This window comes from Uloborus diversus, chromosome 5 (assembly GCF_026930045.1).
Source record: "Uloborus diversus isolate 005 chromosome 5, Udiv.v.3.1, whole genome shotgun sequence".
Lineage (NCBI taxonomy): Eukaryota > Metazoa > Arthropoda > Arachnida > Araneae > Uloboridae > Uloborus > Uloborus diversus.
Window position 1 is genome coordinate 106,032,874 of NC_072735.1, and position 14,211 is coordinate 106,047,084.

At 33.8% G+C, this 14,211-nt stretch overlaps 1 protein-coding gene across 1 annotated transcript in view; it reads left to right on the plus strand.

Moving 5' to 3' along the window:
• The window catches only part of LOC129223064 (dual 3',5'-cyclic-AMP and -GMP phosphodiesterase 11-like), a 527,973-nt gene that overhangs the window by 465,513 nt on the left and 48,249 nt on the right, over window positions 1–14,211 (plus strand). The window contains exons 5-7 of the mRNA XM_054857629.1: window positions 10,417–10,506; window positions 13,428–13,565; window positions 13,646–13,710. Of these exons, the coding sequence (XP_054713604.1) occupies window positions 10,417–10,506; window positions 13,428–13,565; window positions 13,646–13,710 (293 nt within the window). The remainder of the gene's footprint in view (window positions 1–10,416; window positions 10,507–13,427; window positions 13,566–13,645; window positions 13,711–14,211) is intronic.

Consider the following 14,211-nt stretch of genomic DNA (forward strand, 5'->3'; position numbering starts at 1 on the left):
GTAATTTGAAGGAATGGCTGCCACATAAGCTTATAAATGTTCGAATTTTTGTCCTCATATGCTTTTTTCTATGTTGGCCTTAAAGATTTTACTCAGGTTCAAATATTGATCAGTAATATTTTCTGATAATGAAACACTTACAATTAAATTGTTCGGCCTTTTTTACTTGTATTTAAGGTTAATATTTATCACTCATATGACTTTTTGATCCTAAGATTAAGGTGTGTCCAATTTCTCAAAAAAGTGCACTAGACTTAAAGTTTTTACTCAGACTGTAGGAAGAAAAAATATGTAACTTTACAAAATTTTCCAAAATGATAAAATGATGGTTTAGTTTTTATACTTATTCTTAGCTGATCTTTCGGTGCCTCTGTTTATTCTGTTAATTTACTTTTTCTTTATAAGTATCAACTAAAACTTGACCACGGAGAGATGGCGGATGACCTTGAAGCGGAAACATCATTTTTATCATCCTCATATGAATAATAGCCGACGATCAAGTAACCTGCGTGTTTCAACAATGAAACTCGCGCCACGGCATGATAATTTGATAATGTGTTTTGGTAATGTTTAACATGCAGGGAAAGGCTTTATTGTGACAAGGCTGAACTGGATCCGGTAACTTAACTGTTTTACTGGTAAGACTGTGTCATTTCAGGGGAATGAAGGAATGAAAAAGCCGTCGGCTATGAACGCTATCTACTGGAGTTTAGGGTTGATCCACTGGAGTTAGGATAAAAATTTCAACTATCAAAATATCACCAAACAGGAAGGTTGACCCGTCAACCAAGGAAGGTTATTCCAACGGCCAATAAGCCAACAAAGGAAATTTTCACCTGTCATACCTTGACGGGCGACTTTCTAGTTTGTAATAAGTAGAATCAGCCAGAAAGCGCCGAATAGTTTGAGGCGCGTTCTCGCTGATCCTATCTGTTACAAAATTAACAAACAACTCATTGCAAATAGTACAAGTGATATTTCCGCTTCAAGGCCATCCTCCGTGGTCCAGCTTTGCTTGTGCAGTGTCAATTACAGGTAGTTAGACATTACCACTTTGTCTTTTCCTTTTTTGTAGACAAATTTCATGTATTTCTATGGAGCAGGTGATTAGATATTTGTGCTCTCTATTGAATTATGCGAATCATATGGCTCAAATCAATTCAATGAAAAAATTAATTTGTATTTTCAATGAGACCTTATAAATATCTCATGTTTGTCATGATTGATTGCAATTTGTATCAAATACCATTAGAGGTCTGATATTATTTGCCTTTTAATTTTATGTAAATACATGCGACAAATATGCTTTGATAATTTGAAACAGCACCATAACTCTTAAGTGTTGCCACGCGGCAAAAAAAAAAAATATATATAACTGGAATTATGTAAGAGAACTATACAATGTGAAATGGATACTTGTTGCTTTCATTTGGTTTCAAAATGTACTGGGATTATTTTTTTGCGGAATTAAGATGATAACGATCGTTCTGAAATGGATCTGCATTCCAGAAGATAATGATCTTTCTAGCATCATTCTGCATTCCATAGAATAATAGCTCTCAAACAAATGCTACAATGATGATACTATTAAATGAATACAGAACGACTGATCATTTATTTCTGACTCACAGTAGCGAAGCTGATGATGAATGACTTAAACAATCATTAAAGTCATTAATCAAAATTTTAAATCAAGTTTATCGAAATGATTGGTGGAACCATCAATTACGAAAGCAAGGTGAAAAATTCAAACGTTGCCGTGCCTCAGTTTTTTTTTTTCTTTTTACAAGTATTGCAAATCTACTCGAATTGCATAAACATGAATGAACTAATTGCTGTGTTTTCTTTGAAACCGAGGCAAAGTGATAAAAAATAATGCGCTGTAAATTAAATGACATAAATATCTTATCTTTCATAGATTTTTTCCGGTGTATCAACAGTGGTTACCAAATAGGCAACTGACATTTACTGCCCACTATATGGTACTCTATATTAACCCTAAATGTAAAAAGAGTACTGTAAAAGAAATTCTTCATGTCAATTCTTCACATAGGTAGCTGGAGCACCAAAAAAGTAGGGGGTCAAAGGAGGTGCAAGGGAAGGGGGGCAGATTGGGTGAGCGGAGCCCCTGGAGATGACTTTTAAAAAATGCGCTGTTAAGTTTTAATGTCATTATTAATTAAATGACCTGCTGTAAAACATTCGGGACATGATTTTAAAAATCATAGGAATCGACTCCTTCCTTCCAATTCAAAGCTTCATTTTTATTTTTATGAAGCAATATTATTAGAAAAAACATAAAATACACACTTATTAACTCGACCCTTTGTTTGAACACATGAATCGATCAATTTCATCATTCATCGATCAATCGTTAGTGTTGATCTTTGAAAAGTGCAGGGGCATGCATCTTTACTTTTGGAGATCGTAAATCACGAACGTTTTTAAATCAGCCTAAGTAGAGAAAAGTGAATTTTTGATTAGCCTAGTCTCTTCCTTTTTTCTTTCTTTCTTTCTTTCTTTTCTTTTTTTCTTAACGCTTATTGTTATTTCATACTCTATTTCATTCAACGATTTCTTACAAATAAGTTCCTTTCTGAAAATCAAATTCTCAAACATGTTGGAGAACTCACATTTTAAAAGGTGTTTTAAGAGATGTCTGATTTATTTATAAATTTATTGTTTTTTTTTTTTTTTTTTTGATTTATCAGAGCAGTCTGAATGAGCAGGGCCCAAATTAGAAATTTTAGGATAGTAAACCAGACGCACCTGCAGGGGCCCCCTGAGCAGTGTATTTGACAAAAGTGCTGTAGAGTTGCAACCGCGCTTTTTTTCTAACTGCATATGCTACAGGCTAGGGCTCATGTATAGCAAAAAAAAAAAAAAAACAGTCTTAATGTTAAAAGCCACACTGCTGTACACTTTATAAATAGTCATTGATGTTAAACATTGCAAGAAACAAGTTAAAGACATATTTTAGTACACATTTCTGTACAATCTGCCTTTTTTTGGGGCCCCTAAGCCGGCCTTTATGGTCCTATAGGTAAGTCAAGCCCTGTGAATGAGCCTCTTTAGAGTATTTATGACTCCGAAGTCTCTGATCATTTGAGCTTCTGATCATTTGAAAATAACAGAGCGTATTAAACGCACTCAGCTTCATTCCCATTTTTGCTTCCATTTCTCTATCATTCATTTTTTGAAGAAGACAAAGCGCATCTTGCCCCATATAGCACGCTCTGCAAGCCCGCTTAATCACATGTGTTATTTATACTTAAAATTGAATATATACCGAAAAAAAAATACTTACCTGTGTTAGAGAAGGAATTTTGCACTAATAATAGAAATTGAGGCAATGTTTGCCGATTATGTAGAAAAAAACGTCTAGTTTTGAAAATATAAGAATAAATTATGATTAGCAAAAACTGCAGCTTGCACGGAAGAGATTAGAGTAAAATCGAATGTTTTTCGCCTACTTTCCTGTGTTATGACTGCAAATGGAAAAAAAATCGCTTGAGAGAAGGCTTAATACAACACAAAAATATCGCTATAAACGAAAAAAGGTCGATAACTATGAAAATATTGAAAGTTTAAAAATTGGAAAATAGGGTTTTGAGATAGTGGAAATGTGTCTTCTGTCTCCGCTCCTCCCCCCCCCCCCCCTCCAAATAACTTTGGAGTGAATAGTCCGATTTGAACTTTTTTTTTTTCGTTCGAAGAACCTCGGCGGAGACACCTCATTTCTATATTTATTTCCCTTTTTTATTTGAACAATTTTTCGTTCAATTTTGAACATTTCAAAAAATAACATAAAAAATAACGCAGATTTGGGCCTGACTCAGTAGCAGATTTTAGGGGGGCCCGTGTCCCCCTCCCCCCAAAAAAGGATGAATTTATTTAACTCTTTTATTTATTATTTTTAATTGACTTCTCTATAGCATTTTTATAGAGTTAATTAAAAATAACACAAAACACACAGAGCATATTTTAAATAAAAGCATTTTTGTTTGCTAAAGAAGTAATACTGGAGTCAGAAGCCCAGAGTGGCAGAATGCATTTAACTCGCTGGTTTCGAATTCAAGGGAACGCAATATCACGATTCGTTCATTAATCCTTCTTTGATGGAATCAACCATTAACATTCTTTAAAAAAATGTGTTGGCGTGCTTAAAAGAGTAGGCGTGCTTTGCTAAATATTTATTTTTCAGCTTATAAAAAATGCAAAATGAAAGAAATCATATTGTAGTTTCTTGGGAAAACCATGATATTAATGGAAACGGCATGTAATATCACAATGTTATCTCATCTGTTTCATGGCTTCAAGAACAAACCAGCAACTGTTTTGAAATTCACACAGAAATAGTCCTGAATTCTTCAATAAAACTTATACGTAAAATAGCTATGATTTTCTTAATTAAATAATATTTTATAGTTATAATGTAAAATAATTTATAAAAACTCAAATGAGGTATGGAAATATAGGTTTATTGAATAACCTTGCCTTCGTGTTGTAATCATTATGACAATGTTCCTAATTAAAACCGCTCACTGTATAGCATCTCGATGATATTGGGTTTAGTATTTAATTGGCTTGAAACGTTAAACATCTTTTACATCCACATTCAAAGTATATTAGTGCATAACATTTATGTACTTAGAAGTAGATCACTAGCCTAAAGGGATCCTGAAAAAAAAAAGGTAATGAAAAACAAAAACATTTAAAAATAAAAGTAATGAAAACTTTGTTATGAAACACCGAATGGGGAGAGGTATTCAATTTCCCGGGCCCCCTCCAAAAGATTTTTCTGTATCCGCTCCTGGCCTGACTCCGCAGCCTTGGCAGAAATACCGGGAAAATGACCGACTCCGACTCTTGGAATTTGAAAGCCTTTCTACTCCTAACTCCGATTCCTTTCCTCCAAAATCGGTCCGGCTCTAACTCCACGACTCCAACTCTGTTTACTGTTTACTCTGTACTCTGTTTTACTGTTAAATAATGATTGTTGAGATGTTTTGCTTTTATTTTCGTTCTAAAGTTTTAATTTTATTTTTGGAAATGGGAAATGAAAGGATGTTCGGAGTGCTCTATTTTTTAACAGAAAGAAAGATCTGTGCAGGCAATCTAATTGTTTACGAAAATTATTTATTTAAGATTTCATTTTATTATTTAATCATTTATTTTCCAATTATCTCTTTTTCATTTAAATTTTTGGCACCGGGGAAAAAATAAAACCAGAGGCACCTTTTTTTTTTAAATCCAAAAGTAAGAGCAAGAAACGATTTGTTTTGTTTTATTTATTTACTAGAAAATCGCCCATCAAGGTATGACGGGTGAAGATTGCTTCTACTCTTCTACATTTTAACGAAGCAATAGCCTGTTTGATGATAACATAATAGTTGAAATTTTAATCATAACTCCAGTGTATTAACCCTAAACTCCAGTAGATAGCATTAACTGTTGACCACTTTTTCGTTTCTTCACTGTCCTAAAATGAGTCTTACCAGTAAAACAGTTAAGTGGCCGGATCTAGTTCAGCCTAATCAAAATAAAGCATTTCCCTGCATGTTAAACATTATCAAAACATTATCAAATTATCATGCCGTGGCGCAAGTTTTATTGTTGATGACGTCAGGAGCGTTTATTTATTTATTCTGATAAAGAGTATTTAGTTTAATATGCTTTTATTGTTATTTCTTTTTTTTTTAAGTTGTTAACTATTTTTTTTATTCAAACAAAATGTGTTAGCTGCATTGTTTAAAAGACGCTGTTACTTTATTTGTTAGTTCATGGTTTTTTTTTTTTTTTTTTTTTTACGTATTTATTTCATCAAGAGAGAGGCATATTTAGTTTTTAGAAATCAGCTTAAAATAATAAAAAGGTATGCTTGACAAAATTCTCGTCTGAACTGATTATAAAAATATTGATAAGATGCTAGAAAGTCGATGTTGTGGTATCCACGGGAAAGCAGGCTCGTTTAATTCTGGACGGAAATTCAAAACTAAAGTAGTTCATATTAAGTGTCTGAGAGAATACGGCAGATTTTTGTAAATCAGACAGATAATAAAATCTGCCATTTCGAATTTTTCCTAGTGGCAAAAGATGCATGCTCAATGCTTTTTTATTCATTTATTTATTTATTTTGTAAAGTTTTTTTTAACTTACAGCAACGATGCAACTTAATCACTGAAACGATGTAAAAAGGTTTAAGAGCAGTGAAACGAGCAAATACCTGTCCTCTTCAATTGCCAATCAGATTTTACTGTTTTCGGTCACAACATTAAACGTCTCATCGTAAACTGTTAACATATTTACGAAATAATGCAATGCAGATAAACTTATGAAAATGTTGTCTTTATGATGGATGATCATTATTTTAATTATTATTTATCCTATTAATTTTATTTACATTTATTTTCTTTTTCGATTTAGCTGCTAGCGATACTTGCCTTTGAACATCAAAACATTCGTAAGACCTGCGGAAATTTAAAAGTAAAGTAGAACAGCACCTTCATCTCGAAACCTCACCCAAAATTCTTGTGAGCTAATGTTGAAACCATACGCGGAATGGGCGAGTTGAGATCAGCAAGCGATAAAGATGGGAAAATTCTAATTAATTGCGTTTCCAATTAGCTGCTGTATCAAACTGGTATATGACGTAAAAGCACACTGTATTTTATTCACGCAGTTAGTATCCAAAATTATGACTCGGGAATAAATATACGGTACATACGAAATGGGAAGATTGGGCGCCATCAATTGGACGCCGGGCACATTGGGCGCCGAGCATTTTGGGCGCCGGGAACATTGGGCTCGGCGCCCAAAATGCTCGGCGCTTGATGTTCCCTGCGCCCAATATATGCCAGGCGCCCAATGTTCCCGCTCCCAATGTTCCCGGTGCCCAGAATGCTAGGCGCCCAATGTTCCCGGCGCCCAATCTGCGGCCCCCAATCTTCCTAGACCGCGGTACATAGTATTCATATGAAGAACTAAACGGTTCGATTTGTTGAAATAGGGGTGAAGATAGTAGGTTTACTTCGCCAATAATTCTTATGGGTGTTATTCCATAAAAGCCTTTCTTTCCTCTTCATCCCAGTATGAATGGACTCGTTCAGTTACCATCGGATTTGAAAAATTCCGGTAAAACAAATTGTCCGACTAACACAGATTTTACTCTTAAAAGACTATTAACATACCTTCTTTAATTCAAAAAAAAAAAAGGAAAATTAATTTGAATTTTGACATCTTGAATTCATATTATGTTTTTCGCAATCACGAGTGTGTGTATGTAGCCGTGTGTGTTTGTGTGTGGGGGTATGTGTGTTTGTGTGTAGAGAGTATGTGTATGTGTGTGTAGGCATGTGTGTTTGTGTCTGTGTGCTGGCATAAGTGTGTGGGTAGTTGTGTGTATGAATGTGTGTGTGTGGGGTATGTGTGTGTAGACATATGTGTTTGTGTCTGTGTGCAGGCATGAATGTGTGGGTAGTTGTGTGTATGCGTGTGTATGTGTAGGTGTCTGTATGTATGCATGAATGTGAGTAGTTGTGTGTATGTAAGTGTGCAGGTTTTTGTGTGTGTGTATGTGTAGGTGTCTGTATGTATGCGTGTGTGTATGTGTGTAGGTGCATGTGTGTGCATGTGTTTGTGTGTGTGTGTATGTGTGCGTGTGTGTGTGTGTAGTTGTGTATGTATGTGCGTGTGTGTAGGACATGGATGCAACCTGGAGACGGCTTTCGCTATAGGAGCGGCATCTTGAGGACCCGGTCGACGGTGATGGTGCGGAGGGTGGCGGTGGGAAAATAAAATCAAAGGACATCAAAACAGTCAAGTAAGAACAATAAGCAATCGTGATTGCTCCAAAAAAAAAAAAAAAAAAAACGAAAACAAATTTTGCATGTCTAAAATTTTTATGTCAATCAAACTGCTGATTTTCTTTCTTAAGAGGGCATTTAATCTAAGCTTTTAAGTTCATTCATAGGGGAGGCATAATTATTCTTACCACTGGCTTTAAAATTTTACCGCGATTTTACGATACATTATTCACAGTTGTTGACTGTCATCATTAATGTCTCACAGACAATTTGCGAAAGTCCTATTTTATTTTTCTGTGTTATTGTCTTTATACCTATATGTTAGCTTAGCAAAGAACTAATTTTAGAAAGTATTTAGATTTTACATGTATCAACGGAAACATAAGGACTTAATTACTTTATCAAATCTTTTATTTTTCATTCTTTTTCGAAGATTAATTTCGTCTCGTCGTACGGTGAAATTATAACCGAGATTGATTTTATAGCGATCGCGATTCAAAAACATACTGTAAGGCATTAAAATTACTTTTTACCAGTATGACCTAGTAACGTCAAACTGCTTCGTACTAATTTTCTATACAGGGTGTTTCAATCAAATGTTTCAGACCTAATAGAATGGGTCGGATGCATCCTGACGACTCGAAATCATATAGCAATGGAGGATCGGAGATGATTTCCCCACCCGAGAAATTTTTGATGTGCCGGGAGTGTTCCAGACTGTTCGGAGTTCCATGCGCCGAAGATGTGAGGTGTGCATTGTAGCCAAGGGAAAAAACTTCGAACACTTACTTTTACCCATGTACCTTTTGCTTTTTTACATGAAAAATTAGAAAGATATTTCACATACGGTTTTTTTTCTTTTCTTTTTCTTTATGGTGCTTCTGGGTACATCGCAACTTCAGGAAAGCATTTCTGACCCCCCATTGCTGTATAAAGTCGTCAGGATACACATTACCCATCCTAGGATTTCTGAAACATTTAACTGAAACAACTTGTATAATTATATAGGACTTTATTTATTTGTTGTTAGTTTTGTTAAATTCGTGTACATCAAACCATATTCTTAGCCAGATTTGTGTTACTGGAAGAATTTTCTCTGATTTTATAAAATTTTGATGCTGTTTTTAAAGTGCTCAAAGCTTTTGTAGTTGTAGGCAAGTAGACTGTCAGAGACTATACTTTTGTATAGCTAGGGGTTCTCAAAGTGGGTGCCGTGGCTCCCTGGGGTGCCGCAAGCAGGGCGAAGAGTGCACGACCATATCTTCGATATGTATGTATCATAGAGATAAACTAGGATGCAGCGAAAAAATCGAAATTCTTCAAAGAATGCCGAGAGTCAGAAAAGTTTGCGAACCCCTGGTCAGGGAGTGGAAGCCTCCTTGCCCCTGGCGTGGTATAGCTGATTTTCTGACTATGATTTATCTGGTGATTGTTCTCATAAATCGTTATTCCTTCACTAAAATTCTAAATGTCGTCTACAAGTTTCATACGCACCCATACTTTGTGTAGCCAGCTCCTGATTTCCGCAAGAGCAAGTGTTGCACTAGCCCACAGGGCCCCCTGTTCGGGGGTCTTAATCCCGTAATAAAAAGCAGTTATTGTGCTGTGTTCTGTGTTTGTTTACTATTCTGAGATTCGATCGGAATGTCTTTTTTTTTTCACCACCGTCGACCGGCCCCTCCTGATGCTGCTCCTCTAGCGAAAACCGTCTCCAGGTTGCGTCCACATCCAACATACACACACCTGCACACAGACACAAGCATACACTCATGCCTGCACACAGACACAAACACCCACGCATACACACAAACAAACACTTATATACACACACACACTCATGCCTGCATACAGACACACACGCATACATACACATACCTATACACACACACGTACCCACACACTCATGCCTCGACACAAACACACACGCCTACATACACACACACTCGTGATTGCGAAAAACATAATTTGAATTCAAAAAACCATAATTCAAATTAATTTTTTTTTCTTCCGATAATGACTTTTAAGGACTGTTGACTTTACTTCAATCAGGATTTTTCACTGCAATTGTCCTTTATCTATTGATGACTTTTAATGCTGTTGTTCAAGATAAGCCGAAGATCTGGATAAACGGGGACTGGATAAGCGGTAGATTTCACTGTACTTCTATGGTAAAAACGGTCCATTCCTGACGATCATTATTTTACACTGTCTGCTGAAGAAGAGAAGCTGTAGATTCAATTCTCTGAGGAATTATGTTTAGCGCGCAAGTTTCGAATGTAGTATAATGCAATTGTTTGTTTTTGTTTTGATCGTAGATCTTTGTAGGCTACATTTCTGTTTTTTCCGTAACCCAGATCTTCGTGTCGGTACTTTCAAAGGAATTTTGCATCCTTTAATTCCTGGGATTCAGAGCAATAGTAGAAGTTTTATCGGATAAAACTTGTTCTTTTTGTTACGAGTATTAATTTTATTGGAATAATTCATTGGTAATGGATTGCCAACCACGCATGACTGTGTACGTTATATGCCTTAATATTTCTTTACGAACTGTTGCGTTGCTTTGCATTTTTTTTTATCATTAGTATTTTAAAAATATGACTTCTTCATGCAGGTATTTTCGAGATACTTACAGTTTTGTGGTATTGGACTTCGTAATGCCCAATTATATGAAAGATCTGAACTGGAGAACAAAAGAAATCAAGTGAGTAAGTTTCTTTTTTTTTATTCAGTTTTAAGCATGCTAGTAAATGAAACGAAGAAAAACACTGCTCTATATGTGCAAGATGACGGTCAAAATATACTTATTTTTTCAATGTTATTGCAATATAACAAAAATAATATTGATAACTGCAATAGCATAGATTTCGGTTGCTACCTATTAATTTTTTTTTCATTATTACACAACTTCGTGTGGTCCTCTTATTAGCTTAGCGATTGTGTAACAGTGTAATAAAACTTTCTTTATTTCCACTATCTGTTCAAAATTATGCTTTATTCAACATCTTCCATTCTTGTACGTTTCTAAATCTGATTGCTGGGTCAGAAAAAAAAATAGGGTGTGGGAGGGAGAATTTCTCATTTTCACAAAACCTGAGTTGTTTCTAAAACTTAATTGAGCATGCTAACACATAGTGCTGGCCCAAAACAGAACACATGACGATGTTCTGCAATGTAAAATCATTTGACCAAAATTGTTCTGCAAGTATTACAAGCATTGTTACACAAGCTACTAACATGACCTTTTCAACAAATCTGGAGTCCTAAATCAAAATCGTTTCATACAGAAGTTTTTTTTCAATTTTTAAAACTTTATTTTTTGCTATGCATTTCTGTAGAACCTAAGCCGATTGAGATTCTCTGAAAATATTTTATATGCATTCTAAAATGCATAGAAAGAGCAAAGTTACAAAATTTTATAAAAATTCAAACCTAGGTGTCAAATTACGTTTTTTTTGGTTAATTTTACATGCCACGAAGGAGCAACTAAAATAATGTTTATAAATTTATAAACTACTAAAATAATAAATAAAATGGATATAAGTAGTTAGGGTAGAATAAAATAAAATACTTCAAAACTTTCTAAATAATTGAATTATTTTCATGATGCAAAAGGGTTGAAATCTCAAACAAGACACACAATTTTCGGCGATAGACGTGTTTCAATGTTGCCATGTTTGCAAAACATACGTTTAGGGAGGAAATTGCAGTTTATAACGATCGACTGGGAAAAAATAAGGAAAATTAGAACCAAACCCGCAAGAAAAATCAGAATCCTTTCATTTAGAACATAAAATTACTAGCAGAAACTGCCAATTTTCTACAAATATCTTCCAACTCAAGATAGAATTTTGCACAAATTCTGCAGATTTTCGCACTTTCAGCCGAATTATTTTAATTTATGCGAGAATTTTAGATTTTCTTCTAATTAAAAGAAATCTACAGAATTTGTGCAAAATTCTATCTTGAGTTAGAAGATATTTGCAGAAAATATGCAGTTTCTGCAGAAATTTCACAGAAATCTATAGAATTTCTGCATAAAATTTGTCTGAGTTTTCTTTTCTCATTTGAACAGAATTGTTCTGTAGCTCTGGCATCTGTTCTGCGATGTACGTCACAAATTTAATAGTATTCTGCTTTGGGGTAGTGCTGTGACGAAACATTTAAAAAAAAATTGTTTTACCTTCTTAATATGGTCTCTATTAAACATTTTGCCTTTCATAAATTTTGGCCATTTACATATTAATAAGCTAAGCAGTTAAATAAGTAGCACTAATAAAGTATTAAATTTTTGTTAAGTATTGAAATAAAAATTACCCTCTAATATGTTTTCCTGCAATCTTTTTTTATATGTGATTTTTTTTTTTTTTTTGCGTGATTTAGCAGTAAGTAATTTTTGTTGCAAAAACTATTTTTACAGCTACTCATGAAGTTTTGTTTCGAACAATTTTTTTAAATGCATTTTTTTATGCGGTTTTTATCCACAATAAGAAAACAAATTTGGCTGTTTAAAAGCGAATTTGTATGAAAAAAAGCTAATATTTAAAAAAAATTTCCCAAACTTAATTCTGTGTGTTGCAGTGCCATTTATAATTATATTTGAAGTCAGGGCCCAATACAGGCTTGCTTTTACTGCTAGTTTACTACCATTTAGGGTTCAGTTGATACAAGGGCTTTTTAAATTTTGGCAAGAAAGTAAATTTTTATGGCTCCATTTAGGGTACTTAAGTGATAACAAATGCCTGTCAAATAAATCAAGATGCATCTGTGTTCCTTGAATGGAACATAGGATTTTACCAAACAGAAGTAGCTTATATTTGAAGTTGTTTTTTATCATTTAAGAAAATGTAATGTTGTTTCGTTCAAGTTAATACCTCGTACTTGGGTTAGACTGATACTGTGTAAAAATTAATTCAGAAATATTTTTTTTCTGCCAGAAATGCTTAGAAATGACTAGAAAAAACTTAAAAGATTTAAATTCTTCTTGAAATATTTGAAAAAGCATATTTTATAGAAAAGTTCGTAAATCAGACTGACGTTCATCATTTAACTCGGATTAAGAGTTCAAACATTTTATGAGAGTATTCTTTCAAAGCAACTCATAAAAACTTCATTTTGTTGCGGTAGTAACCTTTACAAAAATCTTATTTTAAAATTGGTTACTTAAAAAAAAATCAAGTAATAAAATCAGCAACTTCACAAAACTAACTTTGAAAATCAGCAGAGTCACAAAACAATATTAAAAAATCAAAAGTTTCACAAAAATCTGCCTTCTAAAATAGAAAACTTGTTTTTCTATTTAAACCACAGTTTACTCATAAAATAAAATGCTACGATGATTTTTATGAACTATGGATTGGGAGACGACTTTTTTGTAGTATTTTAACTCATTTATAGCTGTTTTTCATCTAATTGCATTTACAGTCTTTTAGCGTCAGTTGTTTCAGCTTGTGCACCATCTGCTTGATATTTTGTTGCAATTCTAATTTAGACTGGCCATGCGGCCGTATCTTGTAGCTTTATGGGCTCTGAGTGTTCAATATTCATGAACTGTAGATTGTTAATTATATATAAAGTTTCCATTTTAGAGTTTTGCTTGGTCTTACTTTTTTTTTCTTTGTGTAGGTTCTTTTGGACTTAGCAAGAATGGTTTTTGAAGAACAAAGTACAATTGAGCATATTGTCTACAGGATAATGACACATACTCAATCTTTGCTACAGTGTGAGAGGTGCCAAATACTTCTAGTTGATGAATCTACAAAGGTAGAATTTAATTGGCTAAGATAACTTTATCTTTTATTAGACTTTTCAGTTTCTAATCAATGTTCTCTCTTTTCTCAAAGACATTCTCAAGAGTATTTGATTTGGATGTTAATGATACAAAAGTTGAAGACGAAAACAGAAAAAGGTGCTCATTTTCTTTAATACTATTTATAATTTTTTTTAATGTCTTGAACAATGAGGAAAACAAAAGTATAACATTCCTCTTTATACAAATGTTACTAGCTATTTTTTTTTTTGCTTGAGATGTCAAATTGCACTATCAACATTATATAATATTACTAGGGGTAGGTTGGTTCTCCTTGTAGGGCGCCAACCTTGACTTCCTGGACGACACATTGGAGGAATTTAGGGATATGAAACCCCATCAGGGTTCGAAAATATCATGATATTTTCAAAAATATGGAAAATATCCGATATTTTGATATATATCGGATATTTTCAATCAACACAAGGTTAAGTCATTAAATAGTAACTGCTTCCTCTCAAATCAGTTTTTTTTTTACTTCTGTTATTTCTATAATGCATCAGTTTTAAAATTAATGTTTCCTTCATTATTTAGAATCATAAATATACATTTTATATAAAAATGTACGTACTTTGAATGACATAAGTACAAATTATATTT